General features: G+C 38.6%; 1 protein-coding gene across 3 annotated transcripts; it reads right to left on the reverse strand.

Annotated features, from left to right (window-relative positions):
• Positions 1-2,750: 2,750 nt before the first annotated feature.
• On the reverse strand, positions 2,751-15,396 carry FAM76B (family with sequence similarity 76 member B). Of its 3 annotated transcripts, none has more exons than XM_059466453.1 (10): positions 15,222-15,396; positions 15,045-15,109; positions 14,508-14,562; positions 12,822-12,977; positions 11,769-11,965; positions 9,795-9,842; positions 9,515-9,595; positions 8,712-8,844; positions 5,965-6,066; positions 2,751-5,342 (listed from the first exon to the last, which is right to left on the reverse strand). In XM_059466453.1, exons 1-10 carry the CDS (start codon positions 15,324-15,326, stop codon positions 5,253-5,255), a joined length of 1,032 nt encoding a protein of 343 aa, XP_059322436.1. In that variant the 5' UTR covers positions 15,327-15,396; the 3' UTR covers positions 2,751-5,252. The 3 variants fall into 3 exon arrangements, with proteins under 3 accessions (XP_059322436.1, XP_059322435.1, XP_059322437.1); XM_059466452.1 differs by having other exon boundaries at positions 8,712-8,847; XM_059466454.1 differs by lacking the exon at positions 9,515-9,595 and having other exon boundaries at positions 8,712-8,847.
• Between the last annotated feature and the right edge of the window lie 281 nt (positions 15,397-15,677).

The raw sequence follows: 15,677 nt of genomic DNA on the forward strand, positions 1-15,677 counted from the left end.
GCAAATCCTTGTAGATCTCGAAAGAATGATTGAAATTACTGTTCCTGGTTGTGTTTTGTAACATGCAGTGCAACTAAACACTGCAATAGGTTGTATGAGCACCACTAGACTGCTTCAGGGGAGTCAGCTTGAATTAATTGTTTGCCTTTCAGCAACGGTTTATGTTATTCCAGATAATACAGCTTTACAGCTCTTCCCCTTTTTGGAAGGTTGTAAAAAGTTTCCCAAGGAACCTCTATAAATAAAACTAAAGACATGAGTTGATGCATCTGATAAAGGACAAATTGTGAATGCCTTACACATTTTACTGAAATACAGCAAAACACATTTATCTGCTGATTCAAATAAGGGAAAACATGAGTTTTCAGCACTCAGTTCAAAACACGTTGCTCTAAGGTACTGAAAAAGTGGGAGAGGCGTTACAACAGGAGGTAAAAATCAATTTGGGAAAAATCAATTTGCAAACTCACAGAAATACCCACAGAAGCCATAGGAGGAATACATCACATTCCTCTGACCCAACCCGTAGTAAGATTGCCTGGGGGTCTAAACTCTCACCTATTTGTTAGTCCAATCTATTTTTGTTTGTCCACACACCTGCAGTCAAAAAAAGACCCTATAAAAGAAGTCTTCTGCTTACACCTCCAGTACTGACCTTTTGTTTGCAAAGGTGATGCGGGTTTAACTTTAGCCTTCAGTATTCTGCAGAAGCTGGAAGGCCTGTTTTACAGCTGACATTTAAAAATGAATGTACTTACCAAGTACTCCAAAGTCGGAAACCCTTAGCAGACAGAAGGAAAATGAACACTTCACAAACAAATATCTACTGTCCCCTGGCTTGCCTAGCACATCAGCATCCATGGCACATGACTGACTACTTCAGTCAAAATGCAAAATTACCTTTACCCACCAGGAGATATACTGAAGAGAAATTGGCAGGAGCAACAGGGTCAGTTAGAACAGTGGCAGTGTACTACAATGAACATTTCCAAAGGCAAACAGACAACTCCAGACTTGTTTTCTGTTTAGGTTAAAGCAAGGGAAAATGTCAATGATTCATGTGCTTCTGAGTGACATACCTTCAAGGACAATTTCTGTCTAATGTGTGAGAATAGAGAGATAGTCACTTGGAGCTGTATAGTGAAACTTGCACCATTACCCAGCGGGGGTTATGGTATGCAGTGGTCTGTTGTAGTTTTACCTGTTTTTTTTTACTTACACAGTTATGACTAACTGCTTAAAAGGTGGATGTTACACCTTTGTATCTCAATTTAATCAAGCAGTTTGTTCTATTCATTTCTAAAACCTGGGCTCTAGTATTGCTAAAAACAAACCCCAACAAACTCAAAAATCTCCCGTAAGCAACGCTGCATTTTACAGATATAGAAAATATGTATCTCTTAAAAAACCCAGCTGTGTGATTCACTACATTCAATAACCAAGTAACATGGTTTCTCAGAGGTCTCTCTTCCTCATAAGCCCTGACATCTCTATTACCCTCCTCCTTTCTCCAGGAGCAGCACAAACATCTCCATTCACCTCAACATCCCCCTGTCCAATACCCCCTACTTCTTCTGTGAGATTTAACAGAGGTAATTTCTGTACCTCAGCAGTATCAGTACTTCTTCCACTAGGAAAGCTAAAGCAAATGCACATAATATATCAGAAAATGTGTATTCTATTGTAGTACCAATATTTTAGTAATCATTTGAATGAATAAAATGACATGAAAAGCTGTTACTCCATTTCAAAAGCTATAGTTTATAATCATAAACATCAGTGTTTTCATAAAAATCAGTGTGGATCTGAACTTTTGAAGGTACTGAAGACCATAAAGAACTGCCTGAATACCCATACACAGGTTGTATCAGTTTAAATCTTCTTTAAGGAAATTTGCTTCAAATGATGCAAATATCTCTTCAGGAGACAATTGGTTTCATGGCTGGTTACACACATTTTCCATGGGTCACATGAAAGCCACACCTAAAATAAGTATACCATACCTAATTTTGACTTGCTCTCAGCTTTAAAAATAAATGGCTTCAAAGCTGCTGCTGCCAGTTTGCATTAAAATGAGTCTGAGAGCAATCCTGCATTAGATCATTAATATACCTAACACAAAGTATCAACAGTTTTGAGATGCTCTGGAACTCAAAGATTCTCTCAGTAATTGCCTTGACCAGATAGAGAATCTTACTCTCTTGTTGGACCTGGTTTTTTTGGTTGTTTTGGTTTTTTGGGTTTTTGGGGGGGGGGTGGGTGGATTTTTTCTTTGTTTTTGTTTTGAACTTTAACTCTTGAATGAGAAGTATTCTTCTGGATAGGGGAAGGACGAAGATTGATTGCTGAGAAAAATATAAAATGAGATTTACAATCTGCAGCACCAGTGCTCTAAACACTAGGAGCCACTGCGACTGACAGCCAGCAGGATGCTGCTGTGGGCACCTAACTCCTGCAGACACAAGAAAGGAAACAAAGAAATTATCAATGTCACTTCATATGTTTTTCTTCTCGATAGGAAAATGTTTCTATATATAATTCTGTTGTAGAAAACAAAAATATTTTCATGAGACAAAGTAATCTGTAGCTGTAGTTTGTTACAATCTGTAGACAGCCCAAGGTGCCTAATCTTAACAGAAACTGAAATATTAAATTCTGCCCATTTTTTGACTACAGACTTTTAGTGAGTAATGTAGCATGAAAGATTAACACAAAATATGGGTTTTTGAATAATTTTTAAAAGACAGATGAATGTTTTGACAAGATTTTATTGTGAAACATTGGATTTAGAAAAGGTACAAAATGTCAACGGTCAGATGTGTGCCAGTACAGGATTTCAATTATCTATACATGTGGACAGCTGAACAGCTTCACTGCAGAATGTGGTTTTGGACAAACTATCTAAAAGGGGGCTGCAATATTCACAGGCTTAAAATACATAAATAACTTGAGCCAAAATGGCCATTACTGGTCAATGCTAATCAACATCTGGAAACAGGCTAAAAAGCACAATACAGTACAACAATCTCCTCGCAGATCCACGTTTAAAGAACATCAGTTTATTATGTCAACCATCTACTGCTCCAGAACATGATTCTCAGGACTGGGATTCAGTTGGCTAATTAAGGACTTTAAAAAATTAATGTTAAAAATGAGATTATGTAAGAAAACCCACAGGTATTTAATTAGAACTAAACACTCTGAAATCCCTAAAAATTCTTCTGACTGGGATTTATGAAGTCAATTACCTCTAATACAGAACTTCTGCTTGTTTCTTTAAAATGTCCTGACTGCAGCTTGAACTGATATCATTAAGTAATCTTAATTCAAACACTTAATTTTGCTATGCATTTCTGTATTTTAAAACTCATTTCAGTGAGTATGGGTCACCATCAAAATGGAAAAATTTACCCAAATATTAAATCTGAATTAATAAAAGTCATAAATTTGTATACTAAAAAAATTAATAACAACCCCAAAGATAGCAGCATTCTCTACCCTAGTTTAATATGTTTTAAGAGGAGTTTTCATAAACTTACAAAGTTGATTTTAGGGTATAAAAATACACATATACTATACGAAACAAGATAGATTAAATTTTTCATATTTTTCAGTAGTCTGTTGCTGCTGGAGCTCATTTGAACTATTGAGAAAGTGTTCATAGATCAGTAGCTGGGTGAACAGCCAAGGGTCTATAGATTTTTGTTCTTCAATTAAAAATGTGTAGTAGCTGTTTCTACACAATTAAGCTTGCTGAAATATCAACAGCTACCCTGTTACCAGTCAGTATCCAGAGGTGACTTAAACCTTTACCCATGTAAGTCTACTTCCTTTTATGCTGATTCATAACTTACCTTCCTGAACAGATACCTTGGGGTATACTAAATTACTGTTTAATAGAAATTTCTGAATATGACTCATGTCCATTAGGAGCAGAGCTAACCTTAAACTGATGTAATTTAGAATGAAAATCCACCCAAAACATTAAAACCCACCCTACGACACCACATCCGTTCCCTTAATTAATTTCAAGACTTCCCTTAATTAATTTCAGTTTTGGCTACTCTTTTCTCAGTGTGCATCTTCAGTGGGGGATGTGAATCTTGTAATTCATTAAGAAGAATCACCATAAGTTACAACCAAGTACATTAAACCAGACAATGGGAAATAAACACAATTAAAACTTTGACTGTGTATCACTAGCTAAGGATGTAACATTGGAGTACAATGTTTGCTATGGAACTAAAATTAGTGCTGTGCCAAATGGGAAAAATGTATAAACAAACCACAAAACTCCAGTGTGGCAAAAAAAAAAAAAGGGGTTTTTTGTTCAGGAAGTGTTTGGCATAAGCAGCACTAATAAAATTCTACACCTCGGAGACACAAGCTACAAAGGTTATCTAAAGCCAATACTCACTGTCCATCAATCAGCTAGCCAGCTCTTAATGCTGCCTCAAGCACTGCACTAGCCACTTTGATCTTTGTTTCAGATTCCTCTGTACACACATTTATATTTACATAAAACATTTATTAAACATGATTTTTAAAACATAAAAACCTTATGTACAAAATACCAACATTCCTATAAATAAACAGTTGGAGAAAGGCACTTGCAAGAAAAGTCTACAGTAAATCTTACAAAGACCACACTGCCTCTGTTACTGTACAATAGATAATCTTTCAGTCAGTCCCTATCACAAGAAGGTAAAACACTAATTACTTGTTATAACAAAGAATATAACCGTTACAGTCGTATTTACACATACATATATGCCTCTTTTTAGTTCCACTTGAGAGCACCATGATTTCCATTCCAAATTTATACTTTCATACAAAGTAAAAGAACGGTTGCCAGAAACCAGTGTTCAATGTCACTGCAGATTCATGAACTTTTGGCTGACATCATTGTAGTTTAAAAGACTCAGTTGCTACTTTGTAAAAAGTACACCTAGTTTGTTATTGCATGTTGTCCTTTCAGAGAGAGCACTGCTATGTTCTCTATGCAATTGTTTAATACTATTGCTGGCAAAAGGTTTCCAATATCAAAAAAATAAAAACATTCTTCAAGCCAGTTGAAGTATTTCATCTGAACAGTAACTAAAAAATGCTGCATATTAATTATAAAAACATGTAGGAAACATGCCAACTAATCTGGTGTGCAAAAATATTTTTTCCACTACACAGGATTTTAAGGGCTTCACAGAATTACTCAAATGTACATTGAGTAGCAAACCCCACAAAGAACCAGTTCCTCAAGGAGATGTAAGGATACTCCCACTTTTATCAAACTTTTTACCCTTGGACAATGCTGCGACCTGTTTGAGCAGTTCTCTGTTTTTGGCCTGCAACACAGATTAAAAAAAGTATGTTACTGAAATAGTAGTGTCATGTGCTTTGCATTTATGAACAAATTCTGAAAATGTACAGGCTAGGAACATTCAGAGAAGGTAATGATCACTTTTCAAAGAAGTGTATATGTTTCTTGATATGTATATTCTGTCTTCAACAGAGAAAGTAATCACACTCCCTATACTGCAACATTTAGTATATCCACTATTGCACTGATGGTCTGCTCAGTCTGTGATTTGTAAGGCAACTAATTCAGGCTTTCCTCCTGATAAATTATACTTTAACAAGAGACATCTAGCTGCCAATGTGTTAATGCTGAGTGCTTAAATCAGATCCATAGCCCAATGATAACTGATAAATTGTCACAGAACAGACACAAAAAATAAACTTTGAGAAAGCACATGAGGTAAGGCTTTACCTTTTTAAGTTCAAAGAGTGAGTTTAACTCATATGGAAACTGTTGACTCCAGAACTGCTGCACAATGCATCCAAAGTTAAGCATAGCAATGACCATTCATGAATTTGGTACTACTGTATTGGAGTGAACACACTGAACAGCCAAAATATATGATTCCATCTGAAGTATTTCCCAAGCATTGATAAACAATTACGCACCTGCAACTGTTCCACAGTTTCCTTGTGAGCTTTCTCCATACTGTTCATTTTTGTCCTCAAGTTAGACTCTTGGTACTGGAAATCTGCCTTCAATTCTGTCAACTGAAAAACACAGATCCTATGAAAATTCCCTGAACTGCAACAGGACACATCTTCTAGTCAATATGTGAAATCTTTAGCAAAGGCTCAGGAATCCCAGGAAATGCTGTACTTATTTACTATTGTAGTATTGACAGTTCAGCACTTGAGAAGCAGTTTGAAAAATCTGTATACCTATTTTATAAGCAGAAAGCAAGTGTAGTCATAGAACCATACTATTGGCTCAGAATTTTGTATAAAATAGGCTAAAGCTCAACAAAAAAAAATTTCAAATACAAGACTGGTGATTTACAGTTTACTGTTCTTTTAGCTGTGAGATGCTTACCACAATCTTCAGTAACATTTCTCAGTTATAACGTGTGGTAACACCCAAAAAATCTTTACTACAAAGACAATAAAAAGGGTGTTTTTGTGTTGTTTTATGCTACATTTTGTCCTAAGCAGAAGGAAAAATATATACAATGCATACATTCCAGATTTATTAGGAAATGAAGCCTTTTTGCTAGCAAAGATGCCTGCCATAACAAACCAGAGCATATCCTCCTAAAGTGACTACCAAGACTGCAATTGCCAGCCTTAGTATGTGTTAAATCACATGCAGTGAAACAGATATTGCTCAAAAGAACAGTCAATAAAAGGCCAAGTGCAGGTATGTTGCTATGATGGTACATAACTCCCTGAACACACACTGCTGCTCAAGGTACGGCTGGTGTAGCCTACAGGGCATTCAGTGCAAACCCACATATCTCACGATAAATATAAAAAACTAGTGTAGTGCTGCACCACAGTGAAATATGCAACTAGGTGAGCAAACTACCTGTGAACATTCAGCAAACTGTGGCTCTGTCCTAATAATGAAGTCTCAGGGCCCCACAGTAACGCTGTGGTTTCTCATTACCGTTTTGTGCAGAAAGACAAACAAGGCTACTACTGCACACAATAAGCATTGATAATGGCGTGGCTGATACCTTGACTCATAACAGAAAGTGATGAATAAGTATTATCTGTAAAGATGGTGCACTGAGCTGTTTTTGTTGCCACACAATTCAGAGGTTTTACTTTTGGAGCATTCAAAACTGTTCAAATGCTGTCCCTTCACAAATCTTGAGACACACCCATAACAGCAATCTCCCACAGGTATGGCTCAGGCTTTTCACCCAGTACATGTCTCCTATCTCACAGCGAAAAAAAACTGCAGTATGTTCATTTGTTGTAATTTTTCAGCAATGCAAACACTGCATAATGTGTTCAGCTTTTGTCCCCCCTGCAGCAGCTGAAAAAGTAAGTGACACTCTGAAAGTGAGGACTTCGTGCCTGAAGGAGACTAAGTTCAAAAACCCTGAAGTCAAATAGTTTTAGCAGTGGGGATATTAAACTCAATAGATGCTCTCCCTATGGAAACTGCACAAAACATGTCACTGCAGTGGTTATGCAGAAGTAGGTGACATTTCTTTACCTACCACTTTTGTTAGCTTTGCCCAGTAGATTGAAAATAAAAACTGATAACTGAACTTCCTACTAACCCGTGGTCTTCTCCTAGCTATTTAAGAGAGAGATAAGGACCTAATGTCTGTCCTTTGAAGAAAATACCTAAAGAGAATCCATGACAGACTGTTCATCTCTTTCACATTAAACACTTAAAGGCTTGGAATAGCAAGTACTTCCAACACTAGATATATTTTAACAGTAACATAAATGAAAATAGGATCAACATCCTTTAGAAAACACAACTATGTGTAGAAATGAAGATACTGAACTATGGTTTAAAAGTGTAAGCATTTCCCTTTCAGTATGAACAAGTCTTTCTTAACCATCAATGTCTGGTAGGCCACCATGCATTCATAATCCAAATTTTACTTGAAAATATAATAAATTTCTTTGGAATACAATTCCATAACCTACTCAATCCTAAACAGACATTCTAAAGCCACTGCTACAGTGTCCTAAAAGCATCTAGTTATTCAGATGGCAGAGAAATAAAGCAAATGCAAATCAAAGTGTGCATTTGTTGTTATTGCTCTTTTCTTGCCAGTCATTAGTTTGTTGGAAGGGTGAATCTTCTGTAAGAGTTCTGCTGAAGCCACTTGGGCCTGACGATTTCACTTAACTTTTGTTAACTGACAGGCACTTAATCCAAGCTTTTCTTCTAGTCTCTGACTACCCACAAAAACTTGACAACTCATAGTACACATACTTGCCAATCCTATAAAAACAAACCACTTGATTTTCATTAATGGAAATTTGGACATCAACTTATTATGGCTAGCATTGCTTCAGTTTAAAACTAAATAAAAACTATGCTAAACTCAGAATGGTTACTACTCTTTGCCATGACTCAGTTAAGAGCATGTAAAACATGCTCAAACTGTCTGGCACTTTATCCATGACCTGTGGCACGCAGCCTGAGTAACAGGCTAACTTCTTCATGGCTGAAGTGAGGTAAGATGAATTTTCTTTGACTTAGGAGACAAAATATATTCATGATACAAGAGTGCACAAGTTTTCCTTTAGATGTTAAGATCTGATTAGCTGCTATATAAAACAGTTGTATCTGACTGTTGTTTTATCTTATTGTTCTGACATTTTTAGGAGACGACAAATCAGAAAACAAAATTATAAAGTTCTGATTAAGCAGGTGTAATTTTTACCTTTTTATCTTTCTCTAAAATAGTCTGATCTCTTTGCTGCAGAAGACGTTTAAGTGACATTACTTCTTCTTTCAGCTGACTTATGAGGACAAAGTTGTCAGTTCCTCCACTGTCTGCAGACTGATTTATAGAGCTACTAAAAGTGAAAACCAATAGTTACTTACAGCATCAAAAGAAAAAAGAAAAACACTTTTAAAAAACTTTGATAAATTTGATAATTAATAATTCCATAAACATCCTTAAGGACTAATGCAAAAAAAGTATGTACCTGACAGAAATGGATGCAACTGGCAAATTACCTTACTAATGGCACACATTACATACACCTGCAGAAATATAATTCAGTATTAGCTTTGAGGGGGACAAATATCTTTTGACTGAAGCAGCCACTTTTAACTTTTAATTATTCTGACCATTTGGCCAGAGACAGAATAAAGATTCAGTCTCCCACATTAAAGTTCAACAGCATTATCTAGGTACTGGGTCAGCTTAAAGCAGCAGGTTCTACCCTGCATCTAACTGATAGAACAATTTCCCAATGTGAGGGAACACCATTGGGTTGATAACTGTTACCTTGTACATAAGCTTTGTTTAATTTTGCCCCCAGCAAAAGCAGGAAAAGTTATTTCTGCTAATACAGTAACTTAATTGACTGACAGCACTCAGATGCCACCCAATAATCCATCTGGCAGGACACAAGTTTCACATCCCTCATTCTTCAGACAAACAAAGAAAGGCAACTGGCCAAAAATCGGTGCTCTCTTTGGTTAAAATGGCTCAGCTTTACAAAAATGTAACTTTACCTATCTCCATTTGATGGCTTGGATTCCAGTTTGGGTTTTTTCTTTGGAGTTTCATTCTGAATAGCTGCAGAGGATTTATGGCTGAAATCAAACAAAATGTAAACCTAAAGCCTCATACTATGCAACTCTCTAGTATCACCATTTGGTACATGTAAAAAAACTAACTCATGCTCCTAAGTGGAATGCTAGAGACTAGCCAGAAATACAAGAAAAAAGAAATTCTTTAAATGAAAACTGCAAGACAAATTAAAAGAAAATTAATAAATAATATCATATTTACCTCTGTTTCCATAGTCCCTGATCTTGTTCTGGACTCAGATTGCTGATTCTGAAATGTGTGAAATGTACTTGGTAACTGATCAAACACGCCATTATTTGTAAGTTTATGTGAATGGTATCTCTACTTGCGAAAAATCCCTCCCCACTTCTTTTTTCCCAATATGGTGAGCATTTATGAATTTTCAGTTGGATACTAGAGTTCCTGACCATTCTTTAGTATGTCAGGAAGCTATAAAATTACTTCTTGGCTAAATATCTACACTATTACAAGTCACAAGGGGTAGACTTGAAGACTGATGGCCAAACGTTTTTGCTGATACCTCCCAGTTTTTGTGAAGTTTGTCCTGCTAATCTTGCACTCAGCCAGCTGGTCTAAAGCAGCTCTCCTGGGATTCCCATACTGCCATTATGAACACTGCCTGAAATGGTGCTCATTTGGTGCCATAAGAGTAAAGTTAAATTTGGATCCCTGAAAATAACTCCTCAGTTGTAACCAATTGCTTTCAATCATTTCAAAAGGAACTAATAATGAACACTGATATAGCAATGGTAGAATGAAGAAGATTGCACTGAGTGAAATAGCTCCAAGAATCTGTATTTCTACCTCATTGTCTCTATTGTCTGATCTTAACAAAAACTGAAATGGACAGGGAAAAGGAGTCATATTAATTGGACCAGAAGCAATGGATCCATGGCAGTCTACAGAAAAAAAAGGTGGGAAACCAGGAGCATTGTCATTTGTATTGATATGAGTACTGCTCTAGGTCTTGAGTATATCAGAAGCTCTTCCCAGTAGTAAAGAGCTTATTTTTTTAATTTAATCCCTACTGTACCTGTGCCAAATGCATCAAATTAGATTTAACTTGCTGTAATTCAATTTTCATCAGAGATTTGAAAGAACAGGAACAGTACAATAACTCAGTGCATAGATGAGAAAAAATTTTTTCTTCCAATTCCTAAAATGTCAAATATTTTCACTTTTTTAAAGTGAAAGTATGGGTCTTTCTCTTTTACTCATTACCAATATAATTTCATCTTATTTTGCCTCTAAGTCACACTTAGGCAAGTTTCAGACAAGATGAAAAATTATAAGCACTAGAAAGGTGAAGTTTAGAAGGAAAGTGTCTGTGTGTCTGGGATCAAGGTCATTACCATTGCAGACACAGTATTTACTATCAAACACAAAAAGTAAGTAGTTCTGAAGTTATGCTGCCACAAATCTATCACTGAAAATAAGAATCATGACTACTATTATAGCAGCACAAAATCCCAAATGAATTCTGGAGTTTATGACTAAATAAATTTGATATGTACATTAAGGTTGGTTTATGCCATGGTAAGAGATGATGTGTTGAGAAAAGCTGCAGAAAATGGGATAAAACTCTGTGAAATATTATTAAGGTGACAGTAACTGAACCGACAGTCTTATGTCCCTATGTCTGTATCATAACTCCCAAACTGCCTTCTCCAGCAAGACCTGGTTATAAAAGCTGGCAAAGAGGTACAAACTGGTCCTAGACTGAAGGCAATCCCACACTGTCATTTCTGCTTCTCCTCTTCATTTTGACTATTTGTACACAAATAAGTCAGGGTGAAGCAAGTCAGGACGAGGATTCTCACTGCTAATACACAACTTTGGCAAATGCAGGTACCACTCAGCAGTTGCTGCATAGAAACCAAATACAAGTTTGACCTCAAGAAACTCATTTCTGTAGCTATTCCATGAGCCTTTTTCCTAGACCTGTTACCGATTCTAACATCAACTAGGTTGACAATCACCAAGAATTCCTTTTTTTTAATGAACCACCTTCACTCAAACTTTAAGAATCCAAGGATTTTGAAAGACCACGAAGAACAATGTTCTGCTACTGCTTTTGACACCATGTTTTAAATAGCTTTTCTTACTATGTCAGTACAAACAGAATACAGAGGATGAAGAGCTACCAACACCCATTTCAATTTTTGAAATACTTACTTATGATGACTGCTGCTGTGACGATGATGATGGTGGTGATGGTGGTGGTGTTTTGAATGATGCTGGTCTTTCTCAGTAAGAGATGAGGATGAGGAGTTAGAATGTGAAGATCCCAGGCTCTTTCTCTGTTCTTTTGTCTTCTGTAGCACTCTCTTGTAGGACAGCGTGCAGAGCCAACACAACAACTTTCCATCAACCTTTTGAGAAATAATTCAGGTTTTATTTCCAAGTATATTGCACTAGAGAGATGTACTCAATATTTGCAAGGAGATTTTATTTCTCTTATCCATTATCTTTGGAAAAATGGACATCTTTGGTATGAAACATCACTATTGTATCTCCAATATATGCAAGTTTCTTTTAGTAAAGTGAATCTTATTCCTCTTGTCATTTAAAGTTATGCTACAAAGAGTCCTAGCAATTTTTGGACCTGCTGTACATTGCAGAAATAACAATAACTTTAAAAAAGGACGAGTCTTTTTTACAACGTGCTACTTGTAACAAGTAAATTCTTCTGTAAAAACAGCATTATTCTTGTGTTCAGTCAAGAGGCTTTTGAGGTCATTTTCTCAGCACCTCCTGGAATGAGAAAGTGGCACTCACCAAAGCTATTTAACAAAACAGAACACAAAGGGCTGCTCAGAGCAGTCTACCTCTCTGGTGCTCTACTTAAAGGCAAGGCAGGCAAATAAGAAGAGGTAAAGTGACAGATTCAAGTTATGAACATACACGAGATCCAATGGATAGGAAAATAAAAGTAAAATAAATATCAAAACACAAGAAACTGTTGAGCTGCTTAACTGCTGTTCCCCAGCTACAACTGTCTGCTAACACTAATGCCTATTTTTACAAAGAGTGATTTAATTAAAAGTAAGCTCAATAGCTAAAATAACATTTGCAAGTTACAAAAAATAATTCAAATATTATAAAGCACAGATAAACAACTTTAATCCAGTATTAGAGAACTTCAGATACATTCCTGTTAATCTTTCTCTTCTGAAAGAGGAACACTATTGTCAGACAAAGCCATGAGAGATGTGGAACAAAGCCTACCTTCCTTCTTCCCTCCTCTTTTCGATCAAAAGCACATTGCTGTTTGCACTGCTCACAGGTCTGGGGCGGGCCATACTTCTTCTCTGAGTTGGTGCAACGCTGGCATTTTGTGCCAATAAATGCTGCAATAATGTTACAATACTGACAAGGCTTGGGCTGAAAAAAAAAAAGTTGAACTGAAGTCAATACATTTGTATTTGCAGTAATGAACACAGGTATTTCAATTTGCACAATGATGCTTCAAAACCAGTAGGGCTTTAAATACCCTACCTTAAAGAACCTTTTTCCTACCATTTTTATCTTCAGTGCCAAACCTTTCCTCTAAAATGATGCTTCTTCAAGGGTTAAAACCAGCCTGGACTTTCCATGAAAACCCAAACACAATAAAAGAAACACACACATCTATCTGGTTACTAATCTCTACACTTACTGCTTTTTATTTTTTTAAATATGTTGACAATTTCTCTCAGCTTTACTACACTACTTAAGAAATTACTTACAGAACTTTGAAAGAAGAGTAACCAAGTGATTTTTTTTTTTTTAGATTGGAAGTTTCTCATGGCATCCCTCTCCTTTGCACAGCTCAGGGATTCAATAACCCTACAGTTCCAAGATTAGTATCCTAATCCCTGCAATTCTGCAAGAAACTTAAAACAAACCAAAAAAGCCCCACCACCAAACAAAAGCCAAGTTCAGGTCTATTTGGTCTGAACTATCAGGTCAGGTTATCAACTTTTATATCATACACTCAACTAGACTTATAGAGTGCTGAAAAAGAAAACTGATGTCAGTTTTCATAGGTTAAAAGTGGCTGATTATCTTCAGTGCAGTTCTGGTTTTTGATGAACCACTGATAAAATCACTGATGGCTCTGTCCTGCAATTCATTTTGCTGCATTTTAAGCTTTTCGAAAGCATTTCTTTGTTCAGTTTACATACACATTCACAAAGTGCCTGACTACATACCAACAGCTATTATGTTTCTCAAATAAGTTGAATTTCAACTAATATGGCTTATGTCAAGTATCCGAAAGTTATGGCTTCTTTGTTTCACAACAAGATTATCTTGATACCTCCCAAAACCCCTATCTGCAGGGCAGCTCAGATACAATGTGTGCATTCACACAATAGAAAAATCCATTTTTCCAACAGAACTGAAGCTAAAATTCAATACGAGAAAATGCAAAGAAACATGGATGCAGATAATACTCAAAATCTTTTCTACTTATTAGGCCAACATGATTAACATCCGTTTTTTAAGACTTACATAATATGAAGTATGCAGTATTACTAGATTTTCATATTTACCACTCATTAAGAATGAGAGCTAATGGTCTTCCTGCCATGAAGCATGTGCTTATGAGAATATGCAGGGAATAACTTACCATGCACAGCCTGAAATAACATTGCTTTGTTACAAATAGCTATATTGAAATTATTCTTAACTGTTAAGCTATATATAACCCAAAGGGATTTCAATTTGGGAAAAGAAATGGTAACCCACAGAGGAAATCAAGAGATCTCAGGCTTTTCCATCACTTTTCTGGATGGCAATCTATAGTGTGGGCTGGTTTTGTGTTTGTTTTTCTCAAAAGAAAATAAGAGGATTAGTTGCAAGAGAACTTTGTTTTTGGTTTGAAGCACAAACAAGCTCAACTTCAGCATAAAGAACCAAGTAACTACTCACCGTTCCAAACTGCTTCACGTTTTGGGCACATTTCTTGCATATTGTGTTGGTTTTGCTAAAGAGATAAAATGGCACAACATTGAATTAGGTGATGAACACGCACTTTGATATTCTTCCCCATGCAATTACTTGCAAACAGAATCAGAGAAGAGTTGGGTTGGAAGGGAACTCCGGTCCAATCTCCCTGCCAAGGCAGAGCCACCTAAAGCAGGTGACACAGGAACGTGTGCAGGCAAATGCTGAGTGTCTCCAGAGAGGGAGACCCCATCACCTCCCTGGGCAGCCTGTTCCAGTGCTCTGTACCCTCAGCGTAAGTAAATTCTTCCTCATGTGGAGGTGAAACTTCTCCTGGTTTAGATTATGGCCACGGCTCCCCGTCCCGTCACTGGGCACCAGCGAAAAAAGCCTGGCGCCATCCCCTTGGCACCGGCCTCGGAGATATTTATAAGCATTGCTGAGATCCCCCTCAGCCCGCTCTCCCGGAGCGGCCAGGCCCAGCTCCCGCAGCCGCAGGGCCCCGAGCAGCGCTCTCCGTACCTCTCCTGCTGGAACTCGGAGCGGCAGTAGGTGCACTTCACGATGGGGTGGGCGATGCGGCACTCCTGCGGGGGAAGCGCCGCGTTACTGCCCGGCCGGGCCCCGGCCCGCGCTCCGCCCCCGCCCGCCGCCCCGCCAACAGCCCCGGCCGGGGCCGCCCCGCCGCCGCCGCCGCACCTTGCACAGCTGCTGGCCCTGCGAGAGCTCCTCGAACGGGTACCGCTGGTTGCACTTGGTGCACGCATAAAGCGCCGGGGCGGCCGCCGCGCCCGCCGCCGCCATCCGGCGGGGCGGACACGGGCGGGCCGAGGGAGGGGAATGGGGAGGTGCCGCCGGGGCGAGGGACGGAGCGGCCGCCGGGGCCGCCGAGGAGGAGCCGGGGCCGGGGCCGCCGCCGTCCCGGTGCCGCTGCCGCCGGTACCGCCCTGGGCCCCGCGCGCCGCCCGCCCGCGCCCCCCTTGTGTCGGCGGCAGCGGCGTCACCCCGCGCGCGCCCCCCGCCCTTCCCTCCCTCCGCCCCGGGCCCGGGCTCGCGCTGCGCCCGCGCAGCCAATCGCCGCCCCGCGCCAAACCTGCCTTCGAACGCCGCCGCCCAATCGCCGCCCCCGCCGGCCCCGCCGCCGCCAATCCCGCC

This window comes from Ammospiza nelsoni, chromosome 2 (genome assembly GCF_027579445.1).
Source record: "Ammospiza nelsoni isolate bAmmNel1 chromosome 2, bAmmNel1.pri, whole genome shotgun sequence".
In the NCBI taxonomy this organism is placed as follows: domain Eukaryota; kingdom Metazoa; phylum Chordata; class Aves; order Passeriformes; family Passerellidae; genus Ammospiza; species Ammospiza nelsoni.